This window comes from Labrus mixtus, chromosome 18 (genome assembly GCF_963584025.1).
Source record: "Labrus mixtus chromosome 18, fLabMix1.1, whole genome shotgun sequence".
Taxonomy (NCBI): domain Eukaryota; kingdom Metazoa; phylum Chordata; class Actinopteri; order Labriformes; family Labridae; genus Labrus; species Labrus mixtus.
In genome coordinates, this window is record NC_083629.1 from 12,832,749 (window position 1) to 12,848,073 (window position 15,325).

At 43.0% G+C, this 15,325-nt stretch overlaps 1 protein-coding gene across 1 annotated transcript; it reads left to right on the plus strand.

Annotated features, from left to right (window-relative positions):
- The first annotated feature begins 95 nt into the window (after positions 1-95).
- Positions 96-15,152, plus strand: atg2b (autophagy related 2B). Its single transcript, XM_061063866.1, has 43 exons — positions 96-227; positions 824-1,233; positions 1,348-1,510; positions 1,644-1,796; positions 1,899-2,001; positions 2,173-2,335; positions 2,427-2,606; positions 2,734-2,830; positions 2,948-3,112; positions 3,235-3,386; positions 3,617-3,728; positions 3,986-4,229; positions 4,345-4,507; positions 4,654-4,746; positions 4,861-5,049; positions 5,252-5,525; positions 5,609-5,717; positions 5,795-5,996; positions 6,991-7,133; positions 7,454-7,611; positions 7,724-7,899; positions 7,999-8,149; positions 8,329-8,531; positions 8,985-9,065; positions 9,197-9,303; positions 9,397-9,489; positions 9,573-9,643; positions 9,731-9,807; positions 9,891-10,061; positions 10,143-10,275; positions 10,371-10,570; positions 10,659-10,885; positions 10,981-11,098; positions 11,189-11,380; positions 11,466-11,567; positions 11,668-11,746; positions 11,832-12,042; positions 12,132-12,201; positions 12,282-12,364; positions 12,527-12,648; positions 12,816-12,970; positions 13,059-13,208; positions 13,921-15,152. Exons 2-43 carry the CDS (start codon positions 1,072-1,074, stop codon positions 14,149-14,151), a joined length of 6,228 nt encoding a protein of 2,075 aa, XP_060919849.1. The 5' UTR covers positions 96-227; positions 824-1,071; the 3' UTR covers positions 14,152-15,152.
- The last annotated feature ends 173 nt before the right edge of the window (positions 15,153-15,325 follow it).

Genomic DNA, 15,325 nt, shown 5'->3' on the forward strand with positions numbered 1-15,325 from the left:
CAAATTTGTGCAATTAAAAAAAAGCTAAAGATACATTAACGCACGTCGGGCCTTTGACTTGATCGTTCCCGATTTATTTCTAAATTACTAAAAAAAATAAACAAATCTCGATCGTCCCACGGGCTGCACGGTTCCGCCATGTTGTGACGTCATCGGCTAATCCCACCCAGGAGCGTGTCGGCTCAGTGCGGAGTCATGAAAGTGTTTGTAAACAACTCTGTCAGAAGGTAACTTGTTAGCCGCACTGATATAGTCAGCTTTGTCACTTACTCACGCGTGTCAGCAAATGGTTGGTTGTAACTATGTGTTGGGATTTCTGTCAGTGTGCATGTTACATGTGAAGGTAGATAACTTGAGATGTGTTGGGTTTTAGGGGTTACCTAGCTAGCCAACTAGCAAGCAAGTCCTGCTACAAGCCTAGCCTGACGTTTGCCGGCTATGCTAATTGTGCCTTGATTTGCTGGTAGGAGTGGTTAATCTACAAGCTAATTGTGCTAGTCGGCTAGTTAGCTAAGTGTCATGCCTTTGTCTAGGCAGCAGCTACCATTTAGTGAACAAGATGACAGATCTGATTTAGCAGACATGGCTAATGGTAGCTATTGACATGCTAACAGTTATTTCGCAAGTGCGTTTGTCTTTACTAGAACATGAACAAGTGTATGCTTGAGATAACAACAACGTTATCTGGACTGCTATTGCTGTTACGTTATTGCAAGGCTATTGAACGCATACTTCATAAATTGAAGCATTAATGGAGCTTGTTGATTTGGACTGTGTTGTAAACAAATGACAAAGCAGGCACCATATGTTTGTGTGTCTACAGGCGAAGCAAACTGGAGTCGGACCCGGACCATTTCCCACACATATCCCTGAGTGTTAACACATCCTCTAAAGTGTCCCTAATCTTGGGATACGAAGGGTGTTTGAGTACACACTCTCTCAATGTCTTTAAGCCGACAGGATGACAACACCAGTGACTAAATCGAAGCTGTTGCAGTAGTTATAGCATTCTGGTTGCAGAACATCAAGATCCCTTTCAGTACCTGTGCCCTGCTCACCTGTTGAGTTAAGATGCCTTGGCCATTTTCTGAGTCTATCAAGAAGCGGGCATGCAGGTACCTCTTGCACCGGTACCTTGGCAACTTTCTGCAGGAAAAGCTAAGCCTGGATCAGCTCAGTTTAGACCTTTATCAAGGCACTGGGTCACTTGCACAAGTGCCACTGGATAAATGGGTATGTGAAGTGTCAGCCCTGTGGCAGATCAATACAGCAGATCAATGTATTTGTTTTATGTGCAAAATCCACCTGAACAAAAGAGAAGCTTCATAATTATTTCTTGTTCTTTAGTCCCTCAATGAGCTCCTTGAGACAGCAGATGCCCCTTTTGAGGTAATCGCTGGGTTTATCCAGACAATTTCTCTTACTGTCCCATGGGCAGCCCTGCTACAGGAAAACTGCGCCCTAGAGGTCAAGGGTTTGGAGATGGTGCTCAGACCAAGGCCACGAGTGGGTAAGGACTCCTTACTAAGGAGACACTTTTTCATTTGTCGCTAAGACAAATCATCTGTGAGAAATGTTGTTTTGTGTGAACAAATCGATAAATGAATTCAGTTGGCAACTAAATTACTGTTTTATTCTTTCAGCATCTGGTACTGAGCCAATGTACTGGTCCAGTTTCATGACCAGTAGCATGCAGCTTGCCAAAGAATGTCTGAGCCAGAAACTCACTGATGATATGGGAGAAAGCTTCCAGCCTTTTGAAGGGTTAGAGAAGTTTGCAGAAACTATAGAGACAGGTATATTATGTCTGTTTAACTGTAATAACTGTTTAAACAGCATAAAAAGAAGTTTGCAAAGCTAGTATTGTTTATAATGTGTTGTCCTTGAACGTCTTGCAGTTCTGAGAAGAGTTAAAGTGACATTTTTGGATACTGTTCTCCGAGTCGAACACATTCCGGAAAATTCGAAAACTGGAATCGGTCTTGAGGTTCGAATCAACAAGTAAGTTTTTGCTGTCAGTGAGACAACAAACACTTTCAAAAGTATTGTAAATATTTCTGCCATCACCCATCATTTCTCTTTTTTAAATGTATAATCTATAGTCGATCCAAAAGAAATTGATGAAAGTGAAACTGCTTGTTAAGCTAACTGTGTTCTGTGTTTGCCTTTCAGGATTGTTTACTGCGATGAGACAGGCGAAGAGAGTTCTAATGTGAATGTGCACCAGCCAACAACATTTGCACATAAAAACTTGCAGATGGAAGGCATCACCGTGTTTTGGGATGAGTTTTCAGATGTGTCCCGTGTTGGCTGTAAATCTTCACCCACTCAAACGGTTGGTGAAGCATGTCATGAAAACTGTATCCAAACAAAGGTGAAGGTGAAGGCCTTAAAAAAACAAAAAACCCATGTCATTTATTTTACAGGAAACCGAGCCAAAACTCTCGCCTAGCTGGAATCCCAAAATAATATGTGAGCCTCACCCCCAGTTCACAGAGCCGGTATCCTCCACAACACCGTTTGAACCAGTGCAGATTGGGAGCCTCGGTGGTAAAATCGAGTTATCCCTCACTCTGAAAAACAACCTAGCTATGCCTGGAGCAAAGGTAAATGAACCATCTCTTAAATAGGAAACTTGTTAGGAGCAAACGTTTGTGATTATTATTGATGATTATATTATGAACTACAGGTGATTGCTGTTACAAACAGTGTTTTGCACACTCTGTTTTCCAGCTGGATGTTGTTGGACATATTGATACACTTATTATTCTGCTGTCCCCGCGGCAAGTTCATCTTCTTCTGGACTTGTTTGGAGCGTTCTCTGGTGGAGGTAAGCAACCCCTCTAATGATAGATGAAGGTGAACATCTACAACATGTAAGGACAACAATGTTACAAAGTTTGTTATTTGGATATAAAATACATTTTCTTTTGTTCTTTCTGTGAAGCTGCACAGGAATGGGCAAAGGATAGAAAGAGCCGACCCATGCAGCAGGAGGATGAGTATCGGCTCCACATGGAACTGAACCGCTGTCTGAAGAAGGATAGTGCTGTTCCAGGATCAGACCCTGACCTCTTTGAGAGCCAGACCACCAGAACCGTGTCCAGTCGAGGTTGGACTAAAACAAAATATTCTAACTGACCTTTCTCAACAATTAGATGTGATTGTTGCATTAATTACATTAAGTTTTAACCTTGCTTTCTCCTTTTTTGAACACATCTGTGGGTGGTGTAGATGATGTGTTCTTCTCTATGGCGGATATGGACATGTCTCATAGCTTGTCATCCCTCCCTCCTCTGGGTGAACCACCCACCGTTGACTTGGATTTGTCACTTAACAGCAACTACTCTGCCTCCCCGGGAGAATCTCCTTCTGGAAATGCGACAGTAAGTTCTCACCCGTTTGGTTTTTGTCTTACAGACAAATGAAAATGTAATGTGGGTGAATGTTTTATAGAGAGTTGTCCATTTACTCTCTTAGATCATGAGAAAAATTGCAATAAAATGTAAATGAATCCTTGTGCAAAACCTGGTAAATAAATGAATATTTTACAAAAGGATTTTTTTGTTTTTGTGTCAGCTTTTCTAACTGTCTGACATCAAATCAATGTTTGCAGGCTCTGTGGGATGATTACATGGATGTACCTCGACAAAGAGAAAAGCAGACTAATGAAACGCCCTTCCAGTCGAGGGATTCACAACTCCCTCAAAAATTACTGAGACAGAATTGTAAGTATCGCAATATATAAACAAACACATTTGACTGTAAATGCCAGTCCCTGTGTTGATATTTACTTTAGAGAGTGAAAGCAGTTTGTGGCTTTCATTCAAAAAAAGGACAACATCAACATAATCACTGATAAGATCTGTATCTGTGGTTGTAGAAATAATTATCAGTGAGATCACCCGGTGAAGTATTTCGCTCTATGGTAACAGTAACACTAAAGTGTATCTGAATGCAGATCTGCATTTGTGTTGTGTTTCAGCCCATCCATCCAAAACACACGGGGATGAGTCGAGGCCAGAGCTGGTGCTCAAGCTGACTCTGAGTAGTCTGGCTGTCTCAGTCCTCCACATCGACCCGCTGCCACCTCCAGACGCTGCTCCCAGTCCACTCGGTCCGATGGCGGCACACTTCTTCAGCATGGTGGGCCCAGGCGGCCTGGCACCAGCTGCTTTTATTCAGTCTCGGACCGTGTTTAACCAGGCCTGCCCCCATGACCATCTCAGGTTTGTTTTTAGTTCCTGTTTTGCACGATTACAATTGGTGTCATGTAACCTCGTATATCTGTATAATTTGTGATTTCACTTTTAAAATGTGTCTGATCTGGGCTAATATTAACAGGTTTGTTGGCCAGGGCCTGAAGATAAACTACGAGCACTGTCAGGGGTCCAGTCTGCGGACTTTCAGCACTGACGTCTCCCTTAACCAGATGGAGTTTCTGGAGTGTCTGTTCCCCTCGGAGACTGTCTTCGGTGGCTCCCAAAGAGGCATTCAGTACACTGAGGTCAGCATTTTAAGCCTGAGATGAGCACATTTTGCACTGCACTGAATTCTGTACTATTTAAAACCACATACAAATTCTATAGCCTGTCTATTGCTACTGGCACGACGTTAGGAGTGTGTCTCATTAGCAACTCTGTCACACTTCAGCTCCTGACATTTGACACCCCGTCCAGTGCTGAAGTACCACTCACCACCTGCCTTCACCTGCTCTACAAACAGGCTGAGCGCAGAGGCCCTCAGGTAACGTATAGGTCCAATTTTTATCCACAGCACTAACTTTTACATCTAAAATCAAACGTATTACTGTGTCACCTTCATGCCTCGACTCAGTCTACCTTTTGGTTCTCTGTGCAGGGAGGCCAGGTTCGCCTCAGCACCATCCCCAGGAAAGCTGAGATCCAGGTGGAGCTGGGCCCCGTGCGCTCTGAGCTCGACATTAGCATTGTGGATCGACTGAATTCTTTACTGCAACCTCAGAAGCTGGCAACTACAGAGCTGATGGCCTCCCATTTATACACATCATATAATAAACATGTCAGCTTGGTAAGGAATCCTAAGATATGTTAATAAAGATTATAAGACATTTTAGACACATAATTGTTTCATATAAAATATTAAAGTGTGGAGTGATGGTGTATAAATTGCCACCATCTTGTACTTAAAAAGGCAACAATAAGTATCATACTTATAGACTCATGAGCTAGTATGTTCTCTAAATATGAGTCTCTTTAAACTCATTTCACAGCATAAGGCCTTTACAGAGGTCTTCCTTGATGACAGCCATACTCCAACCAACTGTCACATATTGCTGACTGTCAGTGCACCGATGCTTGGCCTTGCAGTCCGCTTCCCCATCCCTGACCTGCGCTCGGATCAGGAGAGAGGGCCCTGGTTCAAGAAGTCTTTGCAGAAGGAAGTTCTCATCCTGGAGCTGGAGGACCTGGAAATGAAAACAGAATTCATGGGTGGCAGCTCACCGGACCAAACCAAGATGGAGCTGACCTTCAGAGAGCTGATTTGTATGTTGACTGAAGGAGGGAAAAAAAACGTTCCATGCATCATTTTAATCATTGCCCTAATTTGTTTTTGTTGCCTTGCACAGGTAAGTTTCAGGAGGAGCCCGATCAACAAGCTGCCCGTTTCCTCAGAGTATCACACACCATGGATGGAGACATGACAACATCTGAAAGTGTCAAATTTGATTGGCCGAGGTAAGTTCAACAAACCAAACTCAAAGTGACGTCTACTTTAGCATCATCTCTCAGTGATATTACACCTCTCTGAGCAGGGTTGTGCTGAAGATGAACCCCACTGCAGTCCACTCCATTCTTGAGCGGGTGACGGCTGAAGATGACGAGGGGGCTGAGGACCATTCTCTAGAAGAGGAGGAGGAGGAAGGCGCCGCTCACTCACTGAAGGACGTGTGTGACTTTGGGAAACCGGAACCATCACCCTTTTCATCACGAAGGGTTATGTATGAGAATGAAGAGGTAGGTCATGGCTTAAGGAACACATCAATCCAAATTCTTGACATCAGGAAAATATTTCATATATAAAAACGTATCTTGGTGCTAAATTGCAGCATATCTTCTTTAAAACATTAAATAACTGTTTAATGTTTTAAAATTAACCCAATTTAGAACTCTTCAAAACATCATTGCATAGATGTGAATGATATTGTTGCATTTCACAAAAAGAAGTACACACATTTCCTAATATTTAAAAAAAACAACTCTTTAAAGGACCAGTATTCAACTCTGACACGTAGCGTCTAAAATCTGCAGTCCAAATTCAAAACATTGAAGGCAGCTGTCTCTCCCTGCCCCCTCCTCCTTAGAGCCGATGTGCATGCATATTGTCCTAAAGCTTCACTTTATCTCCTCTATCTCTTCATTTCCAATATGAATCCTACTTTTGCCAGGTTCCTGGTGGTGAAGCTTATTTAGAAAATACCGAGGCTTTTTTGGGCCGGTAGAATCAGTTATAGCTGAACCTTGCCTGCTTATATTGCTGCCACACCTGTTGGTTTGCTATTTGCCTGTCAATCCAAGGGGTGAGAGGGAAAACTGTGGGTGCGGTACAATCACCTGCCTTCTCTAGTCGAAAGAAAAACAAACCTCCCCAGAATCGAAACTTAGGAGGACGTACTGGCTACTGCACTGTTTACAGAGAAGCCAGCACTTCAACATATCATGCTCCTTTAATGTCTATGATGTAGTAAGGTCCTTTTATGATTTAATTCAGTAGATATCTCACATATTGGATCTTTACATTTGCGTAATTGTCGAGTTGTTTTTGCAATGTCACAGATTTGCATTCAGAAGAGGGGTATCCTCTGAATGATGAATAACGATGAGCGACAGATGCATCATTATGCAAAAAGCAACACGAGTGCTGCTTTGCATCCTTAACCTGGTGACAGTGAAGATGGTGATGAGCCCCTGTTATGGAAATCTTGTTTTCTGTGTGTGTTTTTAATTCTAGATGGTTATTCCTGGTGATGTCGCAGAGATGACGGAGTTTCAGGAAAAAACCATGAACAACTCTCGCTTAATTCTTGAGTTGTGCTTCCCCAATGTGCAGTTAGTTCTTCCCAACAAGACATTCTATGAAAAACTACATAACAGGTATGGAATTCACAAGATAGATTTTTGTAATAAAAGATAGAAAATGTTTCAGAAATACTGTAGGCCATAAAGCAGTTACCTTCTGAATTTTTGTCATTTTTAAAAATGTGCTTTAGAGTCGTTGAAATAACAGATTACCTGCTGTTTAAGTTTTTGTACCATTGAATTTCCCGATTGTATTGCATGAAACATGCTACTCTTCAGTTAGATACGTCTTATTGACAGCCATTAAAAATGAAGAATAGAGTAGACTTTAACAAGATGCCTTCTAGGATACTAAACCCCCGACCTTGTTCCAAACCTATATTCTCCATATCAAGGATAAACAATGACCTGCTGCTGTGGGAGCCCACTGCTCCTTCTCCAGTTGAGACGGTGGAAAGCATGCCCTATGGAGTCGGACTCTCTGTTGCCAGTCAGCTGATCAACACTTACTCCAAAGACAGCTTCAGCCAGTTCCGCGCCACTGGTCCCGAGGGTGAGACCGCTAAAAACGTTTCCCATGTGCCTGACTCTTATCATATTAGTACAAATGTGTATAGTGCGGTCACTTTTAAACTTACTGAACATGCTTAATGTTGTGCTTTCAGATGAGACCAGTGGCTCTGAGGAGGAGACCATGCACTACTACTGTCCTGCGTCTGACCTCGGCCCCAGGTCTCGCAAGAAGAAAAAACCCAAATCCCAGTCTAAGACCTCTCAGAGCTTGTTCTCTGTCGTCCTCAGTGTCAATCATGGCCTTGTGGCTCTCCAGACTAATGCAAAGGTGAACTTAAATCATGTTTTTTTTATCACACTCTCAGCAAGATTCTAAGCATGCAAGCTTGTTTTCTGTAATGGAATTATGTTCTGTTTTTTTTCCTAGAAGGAGGATAAAACTGTGCTGAAAAACAAACATGGCGAGTTCTGGCTGGAGGTGAAGAATGCTGTGCTCTTCAGTGTGACGCAGTACGAAGGCTATAAAGATCAACACTACATCTGCTTCCACACTAGTAATGTCTGCATGTATCATCAAGGTAAACTGACTGCATATTCACTCTTATTTCAAATGGTCTTTACATGATATTTGGTGATAACCTGTCCTTAAAACGTATAGATTACTACTGTACATTATTTCTACATCCCTGTTGTAATGACACTTCTACACAAATACTGTACCTATTTTACTGAAGTCTTCCTCTATTAATCTGTTCAGGACTTCTGGATGGAGGCACCTCCGTCTCAGAAATCAAGTTACCATACAGGACACACCCACACTGGTTAGAGCCGACTATCTACCAATCAGAGACATCTCCTGAGAGATCCTCGACACCCTCGGAGGGCATCGGTCTGGAGGCCCGCAGCATGGTGTCTGTCGCAGTCAAAATCTCATCACAGAATGCAGAACGCAATGTCAAGGTAGAGTAAATGAAATCACTGACAGGTAAACAGGAAGTATGATCATTTTCCCCATAGAGCAGTTATCTGATTGTAGATGAACCTTGTGACCCTTTGGAGTGACTCTAAGCAGGATTATTATTTTATTTTTATAGAATTTATTGAACTAAGAGAGGGGCGCATAAATCCACATATCAGTAAAATGCATCTATGTTATGACTTCAAACCTCAACAGACCATTATGTGACCACATTAGCCCTTTGGGTGGGTCTATTTTCAAAATGGAATTACTTTAATTGATTAATTCTACAACCCAAATCCTGACTCATGAGTTCGTATACCCATGTGATACCAGTCAACTGAAATATACCTGAACATACATGTTTTTAACCCATTCAGCCAATCATTTTCTGTATATCCCAGATTTTCTGTTGAAAGTTCATCAGGCAGCCCGATGTGTTCTTTTTTATGCAGGAGTTTCTGATTGCTGTCGGAGTGAGAGGAGCCACACTCCAGCACAGAGTGGTCCCTCCCAGCCTGGGCTGGTACGACCAGGTACGAGCTACCACTTACCTGTCTCTCTTATATAATCTCTTTTATTCTTCTGCCTTCACATCAATGCTCAGAGAGAACTTGAGGGAAATATAATGGCTTCAAATCATCTAATAGTAATCTATGTGCAACAGATCGTTGACTTTCTGAATGTTTCGGATGAGCCTGTATTGGGTTACGCCCCTCCCACGTCCGTCACCACCCTTCATTTACACCTGTGGAGCTGCTCCCTGGACTACAGGTAGAGTCAACTTCAGACCCCCCTTTAATCAATGAGCCATTTGTTATCTGTGTGTGAGTATTCAATTGTGGCATTTCTCTTTCTCTTGAGCAGACCCCTTTACCTGCCACTCAGATCGCTGCTGGTTGTTGAGACTTTCAGCATCTCCAGCAGTGTCTCGTTAGACCTCTCTTCATCAACACTCAGGTATGAAGGTGCGGCTGGTTTCTTCACTGAAACTATGTATCCAGTAAAAGTCGTCTTTGCTGAGTGTGATATTTTGTGTGCAGGATCATTTTGGATGAAGCAGCTCTGTTTCTCTCGGACAAGAGTAACGCTGTCTCCGTCAATCTAGCACGTGGTAGGTTGACTTCAGTAATGGTTATGACGGAAACTTCTCATAATGTTTACCTGCAGCTTTTGGAAATCTTACTTTTTTTTGTAACAGACTATGTCCAAGTGGTTGACATGGGAACACTGGAGTTGAGGATTACGGCAGTCAAACCTGGAGTGGATGGAAAATTGGTAAGCAGGACCTGCCCCTAAATTAAATCAGTGATTTAAACTGAATTTGTCCCTTCATTTTTGTACCGTCTCTTTGGTTATAGTCAGAGCCCAGATTTGAGCTGCGATGCTCCAGTGATGTTATTCACATCAGAACGTGTTCGGACTCCTGCGCCGCCCTCATGAATCTTATCCAGTACGTCGCCAGCTATGGAGACCTACTGCCGCCTTCAGAGCCGGAGACCAAGCACAGCAGCACTACACAGAGAACCAAGGTCAGCAGGGACACTAGCACGAGTCAGAAGTACAAAAAAACGCAGGTGATGCATGCTTAAATTGAGTGTGTGTTTGAACAGGTGGAGTTTCCTAGCAGGCCCACATCTCAGACCCCGCTGCTTGCTGAGACGGAACAGCAGATGTTGCAGGATCTGATGAGTGAAGCTATGGAGGAAACTGACGGGCAGCATGCTCCAGGGCTGCAACAGAATGGTGAAGACTTGTTTTTTGGTATTGATGGAAGTTTAAAATCCATAAATGATGTAACTTTCTCTAACTAGATTTCCTCCTTTTCCACACGTCTGTAGGTGCACATGAGGAGCGGAATCAGGACCAAGACGCGCCTCGCTCTGACCTGTTCTTGTTCCCAGATGAGAGTGGGAATTTAACCCAAGATTTAAGCCCCACCTACCCCATGCTTCACTCTCCTCTCATCACTCCTGTGCCTACACTAGCCCAGGAGACCGATGACTTTTGTATCCTAGAGACACCAGGTTCAAGAGGAGAGGTCAGGATGGTCTCCTCTAACTGTTTTTGATATATAACAAAAAAAAAAAAGATCTGTGTAAGCTCACTGTAAGTGAAATGTGTTTCAGGATGTTGATCAGGAGCCAGTGGTGAAGAAGCTTACTTCAGAAGCTGTGGAAATCAAACACAATCACTTCAGCCCGCCTCTATATGGGAGTGACTCCAGTCGTGGAGCCGTGAACTTTCCAATCCCAGAGGTGCGATACCTCATCAAAGAGATCTCTGTCATCTGGCACCTCTACGGGGGGAAAGACTTTAGTACTACTTTCACAGTTTCACCAGCTAGAAGCCACGGGTAAGTCATACACTTTGTAACAGTGAAAAAACACTTTTTTTTGTGCAACTAGGGAAACAGCTTGTCTACATTTTGTGATCTTTTCTGTTTTGCAGGACTACACCTCATAGCTCTCCCTCTCAAACGCCAGTGAGGCAGGTCAAGACTTCAGGACGCACAGGAGGAGGCAAAGGGAGGAACCCTGACGTCCTGATGGAGATACAGCTCAGCAAGGTAAAAGGTTCATACTGACACACTCTTACAGATGACATCTTTGGGTCCTTTCTCTACAGAAATACAGCTTTTCTCTCATCTTTTCCTTAGTTGAGATTTCAGCACGAGGTTTACCCGCAGACTCAAGTGGCTTCTGGGCCGGCGATGGATCATCCCGTCTCCCGGCAGGTGTTCGTTGTACAGGACTTGGAGATCCGCGACAGACTGGCTACCTCACAGATGAACAAGTTCCTCTACTTGTATTCAAGCAAGGAAATGCCCCGAAAAGCTCACTCTAACATGGTAAGGAAGACAACACACTCATGTAAACGCTGTGAAGTCTTGGCCCTGATGTAACATCTCACAAGATGTTTGCTTTTGGATTTAGTTGACAGTTAAAGCGCTGCACATGTGTCCCGAGTCAGGCCAGGCTCCCCAGGAGTGCTGTTTGCGTGTTTCTCTGATGCCTCTTCGCCTAAATATCGATCAGGTAAGCGACTCTAATCAGGTAGATGTTTCCAGGGTGTGACACAAACAGATCTGCATTCTCATTAACTTTATGTAACCAACAGTGATTTGTTTTTCTGTAGGATGCCCTTTTCTTCTTGAAGGACTTCTTTACTAGTCTTGCTACTGAAGTTGAGTTTTTTTCACCGCCTGCTCAAGAGGGTAACTTTCTTTCATTATCCACAAGTGACAGTAGCGTAACCCCTCACTTTCAGTTACTAGCTCCTGATAATATTTTCCTCCGCAGCTGTCTGTGTTACCACAAAAAAAGCGTCCGCTCCAGAGATCTCCTGCAGCTTCTCCAAGCACGCCGGCAGCAGCCAGGACCCGGCCCCAATCATCTCAGTACCCGCTCAGAGGCGCCTGAGCCACAATGGATTCTCTACGCCTAGCAGGGAGGAAGGGAACGACATGGACACCTCTGCTGCTCCCTTCATAGATCAACCAATCTTCTTTAGGTCAGTGGAAAATAACTACAAATATATTCAACTCCTTTTGGAGGAATAATTTAAAAACTACTAGTCTGTTCTTTTGTTTCCCCCTACAGGGAGTTTCGATTTACCTCTGAGGTTCCCATTCGCTTGGATTACCATGGAAAACACGTTTCAATGGAGCAGGTGCATATTCAGTCCAGCTATGTATTAATCCCACATTATTTTTTGTGCTTTATGATCATTTTTGGACCGCTCTTTTTCAGGGAACATTTGCAGGGATCATCATCGGGTTGACACAGTTGAACTGTTCAGAGCTGAAACTGCGTCGCCTTTGCTATCGACAAGGGTGAGTTTGTCTCAGTAATCTATATGAGGAGACAGTAATGCTAATCTGTTATCATAAATGTATCCAATATGAGAGAAAAACATTTTTTCATACCATAAAAACACATCCGTAACAAGTTATTCCTATCTTAAGAAACTTACACTTGTTCTCTTGTTGTTTTAGATTATTAGGTGTGGATAAGCTGTTTTCATACGCAATAAATGAGTGGCTAAATGACATAAAGAAGAACCAGCTTCCAGGGTTATTGGGTGGAGTGGGACCAATCCACTCTTTGGTACAACTAGGTAAGACCAACACATGTTCTGAATGCAGTCACAGTCCTTGTAGTGATACCTAAATGTCATTGTGTGCCTGATTTATTATCATTAATGGTAACAAATTGAAAAGTAAAATTAAAGCAAATGTGTAACTCATGATTTCTGTCATAAACTCTGTTCAATTTTCTGTTCAGTTCAAGGATTCAGAGACCTGGTGTGGCTACCCATTGAGCAGTATAGGAAGGATGGTCGGATAGTCCGAGGGTTTCAGCGTGGCACCGCCTCTTTTGGGACTTCCACTGCTATGGCTGCTCTGGAGCTCACCAACAGGATGGTGCGGACAATCCAGGTAAACTCACCTTTCCATTGTCACTAAAATGTCCCATTCTACTAAAGCAGGCATCAAACCTATTCGTTGTTGTCTTGGTATTTATCAGGCAGCAGCAGAGACAGCGTATGACATGGTGTCTCCTGTCCCCGATGAGAGGGATATGAAGAGGATTAAACGGTTCTCCCATTACAGACTGGCTCATCAGCCTGTGGACCTGAGGGAAGGTGTAGCCAAAGCCTATACCGTGGTAAAAGAGGTAATACAAAAAAACATGCTTAAAGCAATTTCAATTCAATGACAACTAAACTTAAGCCGTTTTCACATATGCAATCCGGATAATATCTAGATAATTGCAGGAGGACAGCTCCGGAGATTCTCCCGACCTAGCCTTTCACATATGCTCCTCACAGTGGGGGGCTATCCCTGTCAGAGGGGAGGGGGGTCGGGGGATTTCCCGAGGTAAGACGTGACGTAAAACAACAACGCGGAAGTAGCGGCCGAAGCAACAGAGTCCGCTACACGACGTTATAATGAGAATATTTGCCTTTATATCAATGCTATGTGTAATCCAATGGAATGACAACATCCACAAAAGAGAGGAGAACAACATACTGACGGACAGAAAACATAATGCAGCCGTTTAATGACGTGCACGGAGATCGTAGTGGTCGCGTGCAGACACTTTATCCAGTCACTGTATATAAACGTCACTCGGGTCCCATTGGCTGAAATTGAAATCTCCGGAGTATATGCTGCCACGTTCAGACATCAGCTCACTCGGACTTTCTGCGGATAAAATACTAGGGGTCTGGTGAGAGAAACTCTGGGTAAAGTCCTCGCAAAAAATGCGGCTGTTTGCGTTCACACAGAGTCCCTCTGGGTAGCCAAATCTCCGGAGTATTTCAGGAGATTTCCGTATGTGTGAAAACTGTTAAAGAGACTGTTAAATGAGGATGTTTTGCCTACAGGGGATCACAGACACGGCTCTGACCATCTATGACACAGCCACCCGGGAACACGAGCAGCGTGGGATGACGGGGGCAGTGGGTGGAGTTCTCCGCCAGCTCCCACCAGCAGTGGTCAAACCTCTCATAATGGCCACTGAAGCCACCTCCAATGTCCTGGGTGGGATGAGGAACCAGATTCACCCTGATGCACGACAGGAGGAGTCTCAGAAATGGAGGCAGGGTGAGGAGTGATTCTTGTTGCCATGTGGTTCCTCAAACCATGACTGTTCAGGAGCCACAACAAATGACATTGCAATTTTTTTCTTCATGAAGACATCTCAGAGGTGCACTAAACCCTGGTGTAAATAAGACACTGTTCATCTTGTGGCAAAATTGAGCAACTGTGATTCAGCTTGTGTCAGTTCCCTCACAGTGCCTTCATGGTTATCACTGCACGGTTGATCAAAGGGATGTGTAAAGAGTGATGAAGATATGAGGCACATTTTGTCAATATGTGGAGAATTTTCAGTCGTTGGATAAACAATATCATTACAGATTTAAATCAGAACAATGAAGGAATAGGCTGCTCTATGAGGCGCAAACAATAGCTCCATTCTCAAACAGCAATGTTTACAGATTGTGTTGTTGTTGCATTCTGTATCCTAATTGGACTAATATTCTAGTTATAATAATCCATCATTTCTACAAACTGCACTGTATGTGGACTTTGTTATTATTGTATAAAATCCTAATGTGTACCATGTCATGCAAATATGAGAACAAGCATAACATCTGAATGTGTTTTTGCTGTTAAGTTCTGCAATCAGCACTTTTAAGTGACTACAATGGTTACTCCCTTAAATTAATGACAGATGGGAAGGTCACCTCAATTTTGTGAAAAAGTTTTGCAGTTTTATTTTGAGTGGTGATAAATGTTGTATACACTTTTCAAATGCTGCTGATGTGAAAAGTAGCTTGTGAACTTAAAAAAAATGTTTCATTATGTCAGTTTGCTGCTCACATGTCACAATTTTGACATGAACATGTTCAAAATCTAGAAGAAAAGTCTTAAAATACTTTTTAATTGTATGTTTTGAATATTGATATCTGGCTTGAAGGTGTGTTGCAGAAGGTTGGTTTGCCCATTTTGTTGTTTGTGTGGTCAGGAGACTCTTTCTTGTACATAGGTGTACAGTTCAAGTGATGAATTTGTATTAAAAGCATGAAAGGGAAATAAAATCCACGAGAGATAAGTGTGGCTTGGATGGATTCCTGTGCTTCCAAAACAGCTTAAATGTGCCCTTTTATTGATTCTGCAAAACACTTTGGAGGCTGATCAGGTCAAAGGTTGTCACTTCAAACAACAAAAAGTAGACAAATATATCCAAACCATGACAACAGAACATACAGGTTCTGGTTATAGCCA